Consider the following 18,379-nt stretch of genomic DNA (forward strand, 5'->3'; position numbering starts at 1 on the left):
CATTATGGTGAGTTGAACGATTTAATTCTATATAACAATGCGATAATAGAAATAATGCTCTTCAAACAGCCTGACACCATATCAACCATGGTGCCGTGCTGACGGAAGTGCTAACACCAGCTATTGCCCCGATACATTGCCCGCAAAAAAACGTATTTTCTGACAGTGCCCCTCCTGAGACTAGACTGGATCCGCCCCTGTCTCCGCCCCTGTCTCACCTGTGATAAATACTGACCAACACTTAATCAATCTAATTCTCCCCTGAAGTAGAAAACACACAGTGGTTTATATACAATTTATTTTTAAAAACCTGTAATAAAAGGTTAAAATCAAGACTCCTCAGACCGGGCCACGTTTTTCCAATTTTCTGCCGTCCAGTTTTGGTCAGCCTGTGTGGATTGCAGACTCAGTTTCCTGTTCTTGGCTGCCAGGTGTGGTCTTTTGGTGTAGCCCATCTGCTTCAAGGCCCGACGTGTTGTGCGCTCAGAGATGGTATTCTGCCTACCTTGGTTGTACCGAGTGGTTATTTCCGTTACTGTTGCCTTCCTATCACCTTGAATCAGTTAGTCAATTCTCCTCTCACCTTTGACATCAACCAGGCATTTTCGTCCACACAACCGCCGCGCACTGGATATTTTCTCTTTTTTGTACCATTCTCTATAAACCCGAGAGACTGTGGTGCGTGAAAATCCCAGTAGTTCGGCGGTTTCTGAAACGCTCAGACCAGCCTGCCTGGCGCCAACAACCACGCCACGTTCAAGGTCACTTAAATCCCCTTTCTTCCCCATTCTGATGCTCGGGTTTGAAATTCACTAAGTCGTCTTCACCACGTCTAGATGCCTAAATACATTCAGTTGCTGCCATGTGATTGGCTGATTAGCAATTTGTGTTACCAAGCGATTGAACAGGTGTACCTAATAAAGTGGCCGGTGCGTGTATATAGCTTACCCTTGGGATTATTCTGGCTGTGAGTAATCTGAAAAAGAAAATAGAAAAGAAAATGTTACTGTTGGAAGGTCGGGGTAATAAACCAAAAAAATCATCTTCTCTCCGTCCCTCCTCATCATCCGAACCCGGCAATGCCTGCTCAGGTTTCAACAGTTTCAACAGATTTACTGTGGCAGAAGGGCACGTACAGGCAGATTAGTGTACCTGTACATTGCCCTTCAAGAGGCGGCTTGCGGGCGCGCGCGCGCCCGCCGTGAGCGTGGGTCCCGTAGATTCGATACCCGTGATCGTCTCACAGTGAGGAAGAACGGGGAAATGCTAATGTAAACAAGCATCTCCCCGTTCTGCCTAATGACAGGACACTGATCATAGCTCCCTGTAATCGGGAGGGCTGATCAGTGTCGTGTCACACATAGCTCATCCCCCTTACAGTTAGAATCACTTCCTAGGACACACTTAACCCCTACAGCGCCACCTAGTGTTAACCTCTTCACTGCCAGTCACATTTACACAGTAATCAATGCCTTTTTAACTGCACTGATCACTGTATAAATGTGAATGGTCCCAAAATCGCACCCAAAGTGTCCGATGTGTCCGCTATAATGTCGCAGTCACGATAAAAATTGCTGATCGCCGCCATTACTAGTAAAAAAAAAAAAATTATTAATAAAAATGCCATAAAACTATCCCCTATTCCATAGACACTATAACTTTTGTGCAAACCAATTAATAAACGCTTATTGCGATTTTTTTTTTTACGAAAAATATGTAGAAGAATACGTATCGGCCTAAACTGAGGAAAAAAAAATTTTGATATATATTTTTTGGGGATATTTATAATAGTAAAAAGTAAAAAATAATGGTTTTTTTTTCAAAATTGTCGCTCTGTTTTTGTTTATAGCGCAAAAAATCTAAACCGCATAGGTGATCAAATACCATCAAAAGAAAGCTCTATTTGTGGGGGGAAAAAAAACATCAATTTTGTTTGGGAGCCATGTCGCACGACCGCGCAATTGTTAGTTAAAGCGACGCAGTGCGGAATCGCAAAAAGTGCTCTGGTCTTTGGGCAGCCAAATGGTCCGGGGGTTAAGTGGTTAATGTGTTCAAAAACTTGAGTGGTTCAGATGACTTTTCATCTTGGCAAACAATCCGAAGACTCATCCGTTCCTCTAAAGACACTTTCACACGATCTGTCCGATTAGATCCACCTGTCAGGTTTTGAGGCGGACCTGATCAGACCTTGCAGCCTCCTATGGAGCGATGTCCGCTGACGCCCGCCGCTAGGGTTGCAACGATACCACTTTTCTAAGACCGAACACAAGTACCGATACTTTTTTTTTCCATGTACTCTCCGATACTGATACTTTTTTGTAATGTCAAGTGACGGTTTTCAAAGCACAATACAGACGAACGATATCTTTTTTTATAATTATGAAAACTGAAGGGAACTGATTTGCAGCAATGACAGGTGGCACTGACTGATGGGCACTGATTTGCGGCAATGATGGGTGGCACTTATGGGTACTGATATGTGGCACTTACTGATGGGCACTGACTGATGGGCACTGATTTACAGCACTGATAGGTGGCACGTATGGGCACTAATAGGTGGCACTTATGGGCAATGATATGTGGCACTGACTGATGGGCACTGATTTACAGCACTGATAGGTGGCACGTATGGGCACTAATAGGTGGCACTTATGGGCAATGATATGTGGCACTGACTGATGGGCACTGATTTACAGCACTGATTGGTGGCACGTATGGGCACTAATAGGTGGCACTTATGGGCAATGATAGGTCAAACTGATTGGCAGGCAGTGGCGCTGAAATGCAGCACTGATAATTGCTGGCAGCCTGGCATGATAAAATTAAATCAATAAAGAGTAGAGTATACAAGAGCCCATCTTTATACACCCTGCACTCAACCCCAGTAATGGCCCGTACACACGATCCGAATATCGTACGACAGATCGTATGACCGTTTTCGCTTAATAATCGCAAGTAGAAATAGAATGGGTTAAGTCACGAAAATTCTTGTACGACTGAAAAAAAAAAAAAAAAATCAGAAGTGATGTCATGTGTTGTAATGTATTTGTATTGTATTGTATTTTCAGACAACCATACTGACTAAACGAAAATCGTACGATGTGGAAACGTACGAGGAAAATTTTCATGCATGCCCGATCGAATGATATCGGATGAAGGGTCGCTATCGGGTGTCGAAAGTAGTGTACACACGATCTGAATATCGTACGATTCTTCCTCGGACGACAGTTTTCGTGCGATATTCGGAACGTGTGTACAGGCAATAAGCCTAGTCAGAATTCAGTAGCGGACATCTTGTTACACCCAGCCCAAATAGTTAGTAGAGCTGCACGATTAATCGTCAAGAATCGTTATCGTGATTTTTTTCCCCCGTTGCGATCTTGACAAAAGTGTTTCACGATTCTGTCTATGCAAAGAATTCTCTCTGTTCTTCTGAAGCCACAGCCATCAAAAGAAAGGAAGAAAAAAAAAAAAGGGCAGTCTGCCAAGAATCACAACATTCTTTATCAGTGAAACTTAAGTATAAACATTGTAACAATTTGTCAATGGAATAGACTTTGGTGTGTAAAAGAAGAAAGTTTAACCACTTAAACACTAAACCTTTTTCTGACATTTGTTGATTTCAAGTTAAAACCTTTTTTTTTTTTTTTTGCTAGAAAATTACTTAGAATCCCCGAACGTTATATATATATTTTTTTAGTAGAGACCCTAGAGAAAAAAATGGTGGTTGTTGCAATATCACATTGTATTTGCGCAGCGGTCTTTCAAATGCAATTTTTTTGGAAAAAATTACTTTAATGAATTAAAAAAAAAAAAAACAGTAAAGTTGGTGTAGCGGGTAGCACTTTCACCTAGTAGTAAGAAGGGTCGCTGGTTCGAATCCCAACCACGACACTACCTGCCTGGAGTTTGCATGTTCTCCCTGTGCCTGCGTGGGTTTCCTCCGGGTACTCCGGTTTCCTCCCACACTCCAAAGACATGCTGGTAGGTTAATTGGATCCTGTCTAAACTGTCTCTAGTATGTGTGAATGCGAGTTAGGGACCTTAGATTGTAAGCTCCTTGAGGGCAGGGACTGATGTGAATGTACAATGTATATGTAAAGCGCTGCGTAAATTGACGGCGCTATATAAGTAACTGAAATAAAAATAAAGTTAGCCCAATTTTTTTTGTATAATGTGAAAGACTTTACGTTGCAAGAAACGTGATCTTTTTATTCTAAGCAAAAAAAAATTGTGATTCTCATTTTGGCCAGAATCGTGCAGCTCTGTTAGTGAACTATATGGGCTGGGTGTAACAAGATGTCCGCTGCCCCCTTGTGACTGCAGGCTTACTGAGGCCGAGTGCAGGGTGTGCGAAGATCGAGCGCCGCGGTGTACAGTCTCTGACGGAGACTCGGGCCGTCACTTCTGTTATCGATTCTGATGGGCGGCACATGCGACTGCGACCCACATCCCTGCCCCCATAAGCTTCCCTTCCGCTGCAAGGACTCGCTCTCACTGTGCCAGGACTCGAGCTCCGTTCCACCTTCTCCACCCTCTGACTTCCGGGAGACTCGGCCTGTAAAAGGTATCGGGTGAAGCATTGGGAACATTTGCCCGAGTACAAGTACTTGGGCAAATTCTCTGTATCGGCACCGATACTCAGGGCCGATCCTAGGGTCACAGGCGCCTGGGTGCAGAAATATTTCTGGCGCCCCCACGTGGGCGTGGTCATCTTACCAACACCTCCCCTTTACAAATGTTTCTATGGCAACGACTCAAACACGGAGATGTTCCCCTAAGAACTCTTTGTTACCCTGGGATCCTCCCATGATCTTTTAACAATAAAGAAAATACAGGAAGAGCGTACACTAATGAGACCTGGAGGGGAGTCTCTCTGATGCAGACAGAGCGGGCTTCTGTTAGAGAATCTGTTAGAAAGAGCCCCCAGACATAGTACAGGAGATGATCAGAGACTGCAGACATGGTAGAGTAGATGATCAGAGACTGCAGACATAGTACAGGAGATGGTCAGAGACTGCAGACATGGTACAGGAGATGATCAGAGACTGCAGACATAGTACAGGAGATGATCAGAGACTGCAGACATGGTACAGGAGATGATCAGAGACTGCAGACATAGTACAGGAGATGGTCAGAGACTGCAGACATAGTACAGGAGATGATCAGAGACTGCAGACATGGTACAGCAGATGATTAGAGACTGCAGACATGGTACAGGAGATGATCAGAGACTGCAGACATAATACAACAGATGGTCAGAGACTGCAGACATGGTACAAGAGATGATCAGAGACTACAGACATAGTACAGGAGATGGTCAGAGACTGCAGACATAATACAACAGATGATCAGAGACTGCAGACATAGTACAGGAGATGATCAGAGACTGCAGACATAGTACAGGAGATGGTCAGAGACTGCAGATATGGCACAGAAGATGGTCATAGACTGCAGACATGGTACAGGAGCTGGTCAGAGACTACAGACATTGTACAGGAGATGGTTAGAGACTGCAGACATAGTACAGGAGATGGTCAGAGACTGCAGACATTATATAGGAGACGGTTACAGACCGAAGGCTTAGTACAGGAGATGGTCAGAGACTGCAGACATAGTACAGGAGATAGTCAGAGACCGCAGACATAGTAAAGGAGATGGTCAGAGACTGCAGACATAGTATAGGAGATGGTCCGAGACTGCAGACATGATACAGGAGATGGTCTGAGACTGCAGACATAGTACAGGTGATGATCAGAGACTGCAGACATAGTACAGGAGATGGTCAGAGACTACAGACATAGTACAGGAGATGGTTAGAGACTACAGACATAGTACAGGAGACGGTCAAAGACCGCAGATATAGTACAGGAGATGGTCAGAGACTGCAGACATGATATAGGAGACGGTTAGAGACTGCAGACATAGTACAGGAGATGGTCAAAGACTGCAGACATAGTACAGGAGATGATCAGAGACTGCAGACATAGTACAGGAGATGATCAGAGACTGCAGACATAATACAACAGATGGTCAGAGACTGCAGACATGGTACAAGAGATGATCAGAGACTACAGACATAGTACAGGAGATGGTCAGAGACTGCAGACATGGTACAGGAGATGATCAAAGACTGCAGACATAGTACAGGAGATGGTCAGAGACTACAGACATAGTACAGGAGATGGTTAAAGACTGCAGACATAGTACAGGAGACGGTCAAAGACCGCAGACATAGTACAGGAGATGGTCAAAGACCGCAGACATAGTACAGGAGATGGTCAGAGACCGCAGACATAGTACAGGAGATGGTCAGAGACCGCAAACATAGTACAGGAGATGGTCAGAGACTGCAGACATAGTATAGGAGATGGTCCGAGACTGCAGACGTGATACAGGAGATGGTCCGAGACTGCAGACATAGTACAGGTGATGATCAGAGACTGCAGACATAGTACAGGAGACGGTCAAAGACCGCAGATATAGTACAGGAGATGGTCAGAGACTGCAGACATGATATAGGAGACGGTTAGAGACTGCAGACATAGTACAGGAGATGGTCAGAGACTGCAGACATAGTACAGGAGATGATCAGAGACTGCAGACATAGTATAGGAGATGGTCTGAGACTGCAGACATGATACAGGAGATGGTCCGAGACTGCAGACATAGTACAGGTGATGATCAGAGACTGCAGACATAGTACAGGTGATGATCAGAGACTGCAGACATAGTACAGGAGATGGTTAGAGACTGCAGACATAGTACAGGAGACGGTCAAAGACCGCAGATATAGTACAGGAGATGGTCAGAGACTGCAGACATGATATAGGAGACGGTTAGAGACTCCAGACATGGTACAGGAGATGGTCAGAGACTGCAGACATAGTACAGGAGATAGTAAAAGACTGCAGACATAGTATAGGAGATGGTCCGAGACTGCAGACATGATACAGGAGATGGTCCGAGACTGCAGACATGATACGGGAGATGGTCAGAGACTGCAGACATGGTACAGGAGATGATCAGAGACTGCAGACATAGTACAGGAGATGATCAGAGACTGCAGACATGGTACAGGAGATGATCAGAGACTGCAGACATAGTACAGGAGATGGTCAGAGACTGCAGACATAGTACAGGAGATGATCAGAGACTGCAGACATGGTACAGGAGATGATTAGAGACTGCAGACATGGTACAGGAGATGATCAGAGACTACAGACATAGTACAGGAGATGGTCAGAGACTGCAGACATAATACAACAGATGATCAGAGACTGCAGACATAGTACAGGAGATGGTCAAAGACTGCAGATATGGCACAGGAGATGGTTAGAGACTGCAGACATAGTACAGGAGATGGTCAGAGACTGCAGACATTATATAGGAGACGGTTAGAGACCGAAGGCTTAGTACAGGAGATGGTCAGAGACTGCAGACATAGTACAGGAGATAGTCAGAGACCGCAGACATAGTACAGGAGATGGTCAGAGACTGCAGACATAGTATAGGAGATGGTCCGAGACTGCAGACATGATACAGGAGATGGTCTGAGACTGCAGACATAGTACAGGTGATGATCAGAGACTGCTGACATAGTACAGGAGATGGTCAGAGACTACAGACATAGTACAGGAGATGGTTAGAGACTGCAGACATAGTACAGGAGATGGTTAGAGACTGCAGACATAGTACAGGAGACGGTCAAAGACCGCAGATATAGTACAGGAGATGGTCAGAGACTGCAGACATGATATAGGAGACGGTTAGAGACTGCAGACATGGTACAGGAGATGGTCAAAGACTGCAGACATAGTACAGGAGATGATCAGAGACTGCGGACATAATACAACAGATGGTCAGAGACTGCACACATGGTACAAGAGATGATCAGAGACTACAAACATAGTACAGGAGATGGTCAGAGACTGCAGACACGGTACAGGAGATGATCAGAGACTGCAGACATAATACAACAGATGGTCAGAGACTGCAGACATGGTACAAGAGATGATCAGAGACTACAGACATAGTACAGGAGATGGTCAGAGACTGCAGACATAATACAAGAGATGATCAGAGACTGCAGACATAGTACAGGAGATGATCAGAGACTGCAGACATAGTACAGGAGATGGTCAGAGACTGCAGATATGGCACAGAAGATGGTCATAGACTGCAGACATGATACAGGAGATGGTCAGAGACTACAGACATAGTACAGGAGATGGTTAAAGACTGCAGACATAGTACAGGAGATGGTCAGAGACTGCAGACATGATATAGGAGACGGTTAGAGACCGAAGGCTTAGTACAGGAGATGGTCAGAGACTGCAGACATAGTACAGGAGATAGTCAGAGACCGCAGACATAGTACAGGAGATGGTCAGAGACTGCAGACATAGTACAGGAGATGGTTCGAGACTGCAGACATGATACAGGAGATGGTCCGAGACTGCAGACATAGTACAGGTGATAATCAGAGACTGCAGACATAGTACAGGAGATGGTCAGAGACTACAGACATAGTACAGGAGATGGTTAGAGACTGCAGACATAGTACAGGAGACGGTCAAAGACCGCAGATATAGTACAGGAGATGGTCAGAGACTGCAGACATGATATAGGAGACGGTTAGAGACTGCAGACATAGTACAGGAGATGGTCAAAGACTGCAGACATAGTACAGGAGATGATCAGAGACTGCAGACATAGTCCAGGAGATGATCAGAGACTGCAGACATGGTACAGGAGATGATCAGAGACTGCAGACATAGTACAGGAGATGATCAGAGACTGCAGACATAGTACAGGAGATGATCAGAGACTGCAGACATAGTACAGGAGATGGTTAGAGACTGCAGACATGGTACAGGAGATGATCAGAGACTGCAGACATAATACAACAGATGGTCAGAGACTGCAGACATGGTACAAGAGATGATCAGAGACTGCAGACATGGTACAAGAGATGATCAGAGACTACCGACATAGTACAGGAGATGGTCAGAGACTGCAGACATAATACAAGAGATGATCAGAGACTGCAGACATAGTACAGGAGATGATCAGAGACTGCAGACATAGTACAGGAGATGGTCAGAGACTGCAGATATGGCACAGAAGATGGTCAGAGACTGCAGACATGGTACAGGAGCTGGTCAGAGACTACAGACATAGTACAGGAGATGGTTAGAGACTGCAGACATAGTACAGGAGATGGTCAGAGACTGCAGACATGATATAGGAGATGGTTAGAGACCGAAGGCTTAGTACAGGAGATGGTCAGAGACTGCAGACATAGTACAGGAGATGGTCAGAGACTGCAGACATAGTACAGGAGATGGTCAGAGACCGCAGACATAGTACAGGAGATGGTCAGAGACCGCAGACATAGTACAGGAGATGGTCAGAGACTGCAGACATAGTATAGGAGATGGTCCGAGACTGCAGACATGATACAGGAGATGGTCCGAGACTGCAGACATAGTACAGGTGATGATCAGAGACTGCAGACATAGTACAGGAGATGGTTAGAGACTGCAGACATAGTACAAGAGACGGTCAAAGACCGCAGATATAGTACAGGAGATGGTCAGAGACTGCAGACATGATATAGGAGACGGTTAGAGACTGCAGACATAGTACAGGAGATGGTCAGAGACTGCAGACATAGTACAGGAGATGGTCAGAGACCGCAGACATAGTACAGGAGATGATCAGAGACTGCAGACATAGTACAGGAGATGGTTAGAGACTGCAGACATAGTACAGGAGACGGTCAAAGACCGCAGATATAGTACAGGAGATGGTCAGAGACTGCAGACATGATATAGGAGACGGTTAGAGACTGCAGACATGGTACAGGAGATGGTCAGAGACTGCAGACATAGTACAGGAGATGGTCAGAGACTGCAGACATAGTACAGGAGATGGTCAGAGACTGCAGACATAATACAAGAGATGATCAGAGACTGCAGACATAGTACAGGAGATGGTCAGAGACTGCAGACATAGTACAAGAGATGGTCAGAGACTGCAGACATAGTACAGGAGATAGTCAAAGACTGCAGACATAGTATAGGAGATGGTCCGAGACTGCAGACATGATACAGGAGATGGTCCGAGACTGCAGACATAGTACAGGTGATGATCAGAGACTGCAGACATAGTACAGGAGACGGTCAAAGACCGCAGATATAGTACAGGAGATGGTCAGAGACTGCAGACATGATATAGGAGATGGTTAGAGACTGCAGACGTAGTACAGGAGATGGTCAGAGACTGCAGACATAGTACAGGAGATGGTCAGAGACTGCAGACATAGTACAGGAGATGGTCAGAGACTGCAGACATAGTACAGGAGATGGTCAGAGACTGCAGACATAATACAGGAGATGGTCAGAGACTGCAGACATAGTATAGGAGATGGTCAGAGACTGCAGACATAATACAGGAGATGGTCAGAGACTGCAGACATAGTATAGGAGATGGTCAGAGACTGCAGACATACTACAGGAGATGGTCCGAGACTGCAGACTAAGGATGAGCTCCGGCGTGTTCGCAAGCTGCACTTGCAGAGCCCACCAGGAAGTCAGCAATGCTCAGCGCTAATCACGGGCAGTGACACATTTCCCAATCTCTGCAGCCGCACATGTCTCACCGGAAATGTCTCACTGCCTGTGATTAGCGCTGTGCAGTGCCAACTTCCTTGCAGCTTGCGAACACGCTGGAGCTCATCCTTACTGCAGATATAGTACAGGAGATGGTCCATTAGACCCCTTTCACACTGGAGGCGTTTTTCAGGCACTTCAGTTTTAAAAATAGCGCCTGGAAAAAGCCCTATCTACAATCCCAGTGTGAGAGCCTGAATGCTTTCACACTGGAGCAGAGCACTGGCACGACGTCCAAAAAATTCCTGCAAGTAGCTTCTTTGAGTCGCTTTAGGAGCGGTGTATACACAAAGCACCCTGCGCACCCCGGGTAGGATCGGCCCTGGTAGGGATGGTGTTCTTAGGGTCATAATCAGCATTTTTCTTCCTCCAAACACGGTGAGTCAAGTTAATACCAAAGAGCTCAATTTTGGTCTTGTCTGACCACAGCACTTTCTCCCAATCCTAATCTGAATCATTTAGATGTTCATTGGAAAAACTTCAGACGGGCCTTTACATGTACCTTCTTGAGGAGGGGACCCTGCAGGATTTCAATCCACGGCTACGTATTGTGTTACCAATGGTTTGTTTGGTGACTGTGCTACCAACTGCCTTGAAATCATGCACAAACTTCTCCCGTGTAGTTCTCGGCGGATCCCTCACTTTTCTCATTATCATCCTCACCCCATGAGGCAAAACCTTCCATGGAGCTTCAGACTGAGCAATTGATGGTTATTTTGTATTTCTTCCATTTGCGAATAATCGCTTCAACAGTTGTCACCAAGCTTCTTGCTGATGGTCTTGTAGCCCATTCCAGCCTTGTGCAGGTCTACAATCTTATTCCTGACGTCCTTTGACAGCTCTTTGGTCTTGGCCGTGATCAGGCCCAGATTTACACCCTTTGCCACCCCAAGGCCGGGTCCTTCAATGCCGCCCCCCCCCCCCTCACACACACACACACACCACACCATCATTCTCATCCTTTATCGATGACTGCTACAATAGATCAATTAAAAACATATCTCCACTATATACTCCCCTCTATCATCTCTATATACTCCCCCCCCTATCATCTCTATATACTCCCCTCTAACATCTCTATATACAGGTATACAGGCAGGCCAGGACGGTATACAGGCAGGCTAGGACGGTATACAGGCAGGCCAGGACAATATACAGGCAGGCTAGGACGGTATACAGACAGGCTAGGAAGATATACAGGTAGGCTAGAACGGTATACAGGCAGGCTAGGACAGTATACAGGCAGGCTAGGACGATATACAGGCAGGCTAGGACGATATACAGGCAGGCTAGGACGGTATACAGGCAGGCTAGGACGGTATACAGGCAGGCTAGGACGGTATACAGGCAGGCTAGGACGGTATACAGGCAGGCTAGGATGGTATACAGGCAGGCCAGGACAGTATATAGACAGGTTAGAACGGTATACAGGCAGGCTAGAACAGTATACAGGACGATATACAGGCAGGCTAGAACAGTATACAGGCAGGCTAGGACAATATACAGGCAGGCTAGGACGGTATACAGGCAGGCTAGGACGGTATACAGGCAGGCTAGGACGGTATACAGGCAGGCTAGGACGATATACAGGCAGGCTAGGACGGTATACAGGCAGGCTAGAACGGTATACAGGCAGGCTAGGACGGTATACAGGCAAGCTAGGACGGTATACAGACAGGCTAGGACGGTATATAGACAGGCTAGGACGGTATATAGACAGGTTAGAACGGTATACAGGCAGGCTAGGACGATATACAGGCAGGCTAGAACAGTATACAGGACGATATACAGGCAGGCTAGAACAGTATACAGGCAGGCTAGGACGGTATACAGGCAGGCTAGGACGATATACAGGCAGGCTAGGACGGTATACAGGCAGGCTAGGACGATATACAGGCAGGCTAGGACGGTATACAGGCAGGCTAGGACGGTATACAGGCAGGCTAGGACGGTATGCAGGCAGGCTAGGACGATATACAGGCAGGCTAGGATGATATACAGGCAGGCCAGGACAGTATACAGGCAGGCTAGGACGGTATACAGGCAGGCTAGGACAGTATACAGGCAGGCTAGGTCTATATACAGGCAGGCTAGAACGATATACAGGCAGGCTAGGACGATATACAGGCAGGCTAGGACTGTATATAGGCAGGCTAGGACGGTATACAGGCAGGCTAGGACGGTATACAGGCAGGCTAGAATGGTATACAGGCAGGCTAGAACAGTATACAGGCAAGCTAGGACGATATACAGGCAGGCTAGAATGGTATACAGGCTGGCTAGAACGGTATACAGGCAGGCTAGAACGGTATACAGACAGGCTAGGACGGTATACAGGCAGGCTAGAACGGTATGCAGGCAGGCTAGGATGATATACAGGCAGGCCAGGACAATATACAGGCAGGCTAGGACGGTATACAGGCAGGCTAGGACAGTATACAGGCAGGCTAGGACGATATACAGGCAGGCTAGAACGATATACAGGCAGGCTAGGACGATATACAGGCAGGCTAGGACGATATACAGGCAGGCTAGGACGATATACAGGCAGGCTATAACGATATGCAGGCAGGCTAGGACGGTATGCAGGCAGGCTAGGACGGTATGCAGGCAGGCTAGGACGATATACAGGCAGGCTAGAACAGTATACAGGCCGGCCAGGATGGTATACAGGCAGGCTAGGACGGTATACAGGCAGGCTAGGACAGTATACAGGCAGGCTAGGACGATATACAGGCAGGCTAGGACGATATACAGGCAGGCTAGGACGATATACAGGCAGGCTAGGACGATATACAGGCAGGCTAGGACTGTATATAGGCAGGCTAGGACGGTATACAGGCAGGCTAGGACGGTATACAGGCAGGCTAGAATGGTATACAGGCAGGCTAGAACAGTATACAGGCAGGCTAGGACGATATACAGGCAGGCTAGGATGATATACAGGCAGGCTAGAACAGTATACAGGCAGACTAGGACGATATACAGGCAGGCTAGGACAGTATAGAGGCAGGCTGGAACGGTATACAGGCAGGCTAGGATGATATATAGGCAGGCTAGAACAGTATACAGGCAGGCTAGGACAATATACAGGCAGGCTAGGACGGTATACAGGCAGGCTAGAACAGTATACAGGCAGGCTAGGACAATATATACAGGCAGGCCAGGATGGTATACAGGCAAGCTAGGACGGTATACAGGCAGGCTAGAACAGTATACAGGCAGGCTAGGACGGTATACAGGCAGGCTAGGACGATATACAGGCAGGCTAGGATGGTATATAGGCAGGCTAGGAGGGTATATAGACAGGTTGGAACAGTATACAGGCAGGCTAGAACGGTATACAGGCTGGCTAGGACGGTATACAGACAGGCTAGGACGGTATACAGGCAGGCTAGAACGGTATACAGGCAGGCTAGGACGGTATACAGGCAGGCTAGAACGGTATACAGGCAGGCTAGGACGGTATACAGGCAGGCTAGAACGGTATGCAGGCAGGCTAGGACGATATACAGGCAGGCTAGGACGGTATACAGGCAGGCCAGGACGGTATACAGGCAGGCCAGGACGGTATACAGGCAGGCTAGGACGGTATACAGGCAGGCTAGGACGGTATACAGGCAGGCCAGGACAATATACAGGAAGGCTAGGACGGTATACAGGCAGGCTAGGACGATATACAGGCAGGCTAGGACGGTATACAGGCAAGCTAGGATGGTATACAGGCAGGCTAGGACGGTATACAGGCAGGCTAGGACAATATACAGGCAGGCTAGGACGGTATACAGGCAGGCTAGGACGGTATACAGGCAGGCTAGGACGATATACAGGCAGGCTAGGACGGTATACAGGCAGGCTAGGACGGTATACAGGCAGGCTAGGACGGTATACAGGCAGGCTAGAACGGTATGCAGGCAGGCTAGGACGGTATACAGACAGGCTAGGACGGTATATAGACAGGTTAGAACGGTATACAGGCAGGCTAGGACGATATACAGGCAGGCTAGAACAGTATACAGGACGATATACAGGCAGGCTAGAACAGTATACAGGCAGGCTTGGACAATATACAGGCAGGCTAGGACGGTATACAGGCAGGCTAGGACGGTATACAGGCAGGCTAGGACGGTATACAGGCAGGCTAGGACGATATACAGGCAGGCTAGAACGGTATACAGGCAGGCTACGACGGTATACAGGCAGGCTAGGACGGTATACAGACAGGCTAGGACGGTATATAGACAGGCTAGGACGGTATATAGACAGGTTAGAATGGTATACAGGCAGGCTAGGACGATATACAGGCAGGCTAGAACAGTATACAGGACGATATACAGGCAGGCTAGAACAGTATACAGGCAGGCTAGGACGGTATACAGGCAGGCTAGGACGATATACAGGCAGGCTAGGACGGTATACAGGCAGGCTAGGACGATATACAGGCAGGCTAGGACGATATACAGGCAGGCTAGGACGATATACAGGCAGGCTAGGACGGTGTACAGGCAGGCTAGAACGGTATGCAGGCAGGCTAGGACGATATACAGGCAGGCTAGGATGATATACAGGCAGGCCAGGACAGTATACAGGCAGGCTAGGACGGTATACAGGCAGGCTAGGACAGTATACAGGCAGGCTAGGACTATATACAAGCAGGCTAGAACGATATACAGGCAGGCTAGGACGATATACAGGCAGGCTAGGACTGTATATAGGCAGGCTAGGACGGTATACAGGCAGGCTAGAACAGTATACAGGCAGGCTAGAACAGTATACAGGCAAGCTAGGACGATATACAGGCAGGCTAGAACGGTATACAGGCTGGCTAGAACGGTATACAGGCAGGCTAGAACGGTATACAGGCAGGCTAGAACGGTATACAGGCAGGCTAGGACGGTATGCAGGCAGGCTAGAACGGTATGCAGGCAGGCTAGGACGATATACAGGCAGGCCAGGACGGTATACAGGCAGGCTAGGACGGTATACAGGCAGGCTAGGACAGTATACAGGCAGGCTAGGACGATATACAGGCAGGCTAGGACGATATACAGGCAGGCTAGAACGATATACAGGCAGGCTAGGACGATATACAGGCAGGCTAGGACGATATACAGGCAGGTTAGGACGATATGCAGGCAGGCTAGGACGGTATGCAGGCAGGCTAGGACGGTATGCAGGCAGGCTAGGACGATATACAGGCAGGCTAGAACAGTATACAGGCTAGGACGGTATACAGGCAGGCTAGGACGATATACAGGCAGGCTAGGACGATATACAGGCAGGCTAGGACGATATACAGGCAGGCTAGGACGATATACAGGCAGGCTAGGACTGTATATAGGCAGGCTAGGACGGTATACAGGCAGGCTAGAATGGTATACAGGCAGGCTAGGACGATATACAGGCAGGCTAGGATGATATACAGGCAGGCTAGAACAGTATACAGGCAGACTAGGACGATATACAGGCAGGCTAGGACGGTATAGAGGCAGGCTGGAACGGTATACAGGCAGGCTAGGACGATATATAGGCAGGCTAGGACAATATACAGGCAGGCTAGGACGGTATACAGGCAGGCTAGAACAGTATACAGGCAGGCTAGGACAATATATACAGGCAGGCCAGGATGGTATACAGGCAAGCTAGGACGGTATACAGGCAGGCTAGAACAGTATACAGGCAGGCTAGGACGGTATACAGCCAGGCCAGGACGGTATACAGGCAGGCTAGGATGGTATATAGGCAGGCTAGGAGGGTATATAGACAGGTTGGAACAGTATACAGGCAGGCTAGGACGGTATAAAGGCAGGCTAGGACGGTATATAGGCAGGTTAGAACAGTATACAGGCAGGCTAGGATGGTATACAGGTAGGCGGAGTATTGGATTGGACAAGCAGTGCAGTGAGGGAGGGGTTAGGAAGACAGCGGAGACAGAACACAGCCTGACTCTTGCACAAGCTGGCTTTCCACGCTCTCACTATATCACTGTGACAGGATGCCAGAGGCTGTGGAGCGCCGGAACTAGAGGGGAATAGTTATCCTTGATCTCCACTCCATACAAGTCTTGCTGCCTGGGGGAGAAGACGCTCCTCCCGCAGCTGCCCACAGACTCCGCCCCCTGCTCTCCTTTCTAGTCAGAACAGCTTGTTTATCCTCATCCCCGCCCTGCTCATACAGAGCTCCGAATGATGTTAGTGCAGGGGGGCGGCCGCAAAAGCCGAGAAGTCGCCGCAGGAGCGGCGCCGCCCCTGCATCACTCCCGCCCCGAGGCCTGGCCTCGGTGGCCTTGTGGGAAATCCGGCCCTGGTTGTCCCTCTGGAAGGTGAACCTCTGCCCCAGTCTCAAGTCTTTTGCAGACTCTAACAAGTTTTCTTCTAAGATTGCCCTGTATTTGGCTCCATCCATCTTCCCATCAACTCTGACCAGCTTCCATGTCCCTGCTGAAGAAAAGCATCCCCACAACATTATGCTGCCACCACCATGTTTCACTGTGAGGATGGTGTGTTTCAGAGTGATGTGCACTGTTTGTTTTCCGCCAAACAGCGTTTTGTTTTTTGGCCAGAAAGTTAAATTTTGGTCTCATCTGACCAGAGCACATTCTTCCACATGTTTGCTTTGTCCCCTACATGGCTTCTCACAAACTGCAAACAGGACTTCTTATGGCTTTCTTTAACAATGGCTTTTTTCTTGCCACTCTTCCATAAAAGCCAGATTTGTGGAGTGCACGACTAATAGTGGTCCTGTGGACAGATTCTCCCACTTGAGCTGTGGATCTCTTCAGCTCCACCAGAGTTACCATGGGTCTCTTGGCTGCTTCTCTGATTAATGCTCTCCTTGCCCGGCCTGTCAGTTAAGGTGGACGGCCATGTCTTGTTAGGTTTGCAGTTGCGCCATACTTTTCCACAACTTTATCCCTGACCTGTCTAATGTATTCCTTGGCCTTCATGATGCTGTTTGTTCACTAAGGTTCTCTAACAAACCTCTGAAGGCTTCACAGAACAGCTGTATTTATACTGAGATGAAATTACACACAGTTGGACTCTATTTTCTAATTAGGGGACATATTTATTTGTAAAAAATTTGGAAAACCATTTATCATTTTCCTTCCATTTCACAATTATGTACCACTTTGTGTTGGTCAATCACATAAAATCCCAATAAAATACATTTACGTTTTTGGTTGTGACATGACAAAATGTGGAGAATTTCAAGGGGTATGAATACTTTTTCAAGGCACAGTATTTGGGCTGATTTATAATAGCTGCAAAAAAAAGAGACACGGCTCTCCTGCCTATGACAACCAATAAAGCTTTACTGAGGAAAGCACCATTGCTAATTGGTGCGCTGTAGTCCTAAAATGTTGAACTGCTGTATGGGTACAGCCTCTATCACACAAACATTGGCAATATTTCAGTGTGTAGCATTTACCACTGGGAGAAACCATAGCACTGTATGCAATGATACTGGTCAATTGAAACTTGTAGGACGGGGGGCGTTGCCAGCAGCTGAGAAGATGGCTGCTTAGAAGAAGAGCTATCAGCAGTTCTTGTGCCTTTACAGCGATGTGGGGAAGCCAAACTTACTTCCATCGCTACTCTTCCACCCAAAGGGGAAGCGGATAATCAAAGAGGGGCCCCGCAAGCTCATGGAGTTATTCATTCTAGTGGGAGCTTCCTCCTTTCAAGATGGCGCAGAGGCAAGTA

The 18,379-nt window shown here is 47.5% G+C and overlaps 1 protein-coding gene across 2 annotated transcripts in view; it reads right to left on the minus strand.

The window, feature by feature from the left end:
- Nucleotides 1-281: 281 nt before the first annotated feature.
- Nucleotides 282-18,379, minus strand: part of LOC141132642 (uncharacterized) — a 155,028-nt gene continuing 136,930 nt past the window's right edge. For both annotated transcript variants that reach the window (XM_073621261.1, XM_073621259.1), the window contains one exon: nucleotides 282-976. In XM_073621261.1, the coding sequence (XP_073477362.1) occupies nucleotides 877-976 (100 nt within the window). In that variant the 3' untranslated portion in view covers nucleotides 282-876. The remainder of the gene's footprint in view (nucleotides 977-18,379) is intronic.

This window comes from Aquarana catesbeiana, linkage group LG03 (genome assembly GCF_042186555.1).
Source record: "Aquarana catesbeiana isolate 2022-GZ linkage group LG03, ASM4218655v1, whole genome shotgun sequence".
Classification (NCBI taxonomy): domain Eukaryota; kingdom Metazoa; phylum Chordata; class Amphibia; order Anura; family Ranidae; genus Aquarana; species Aquarana catesbeiana.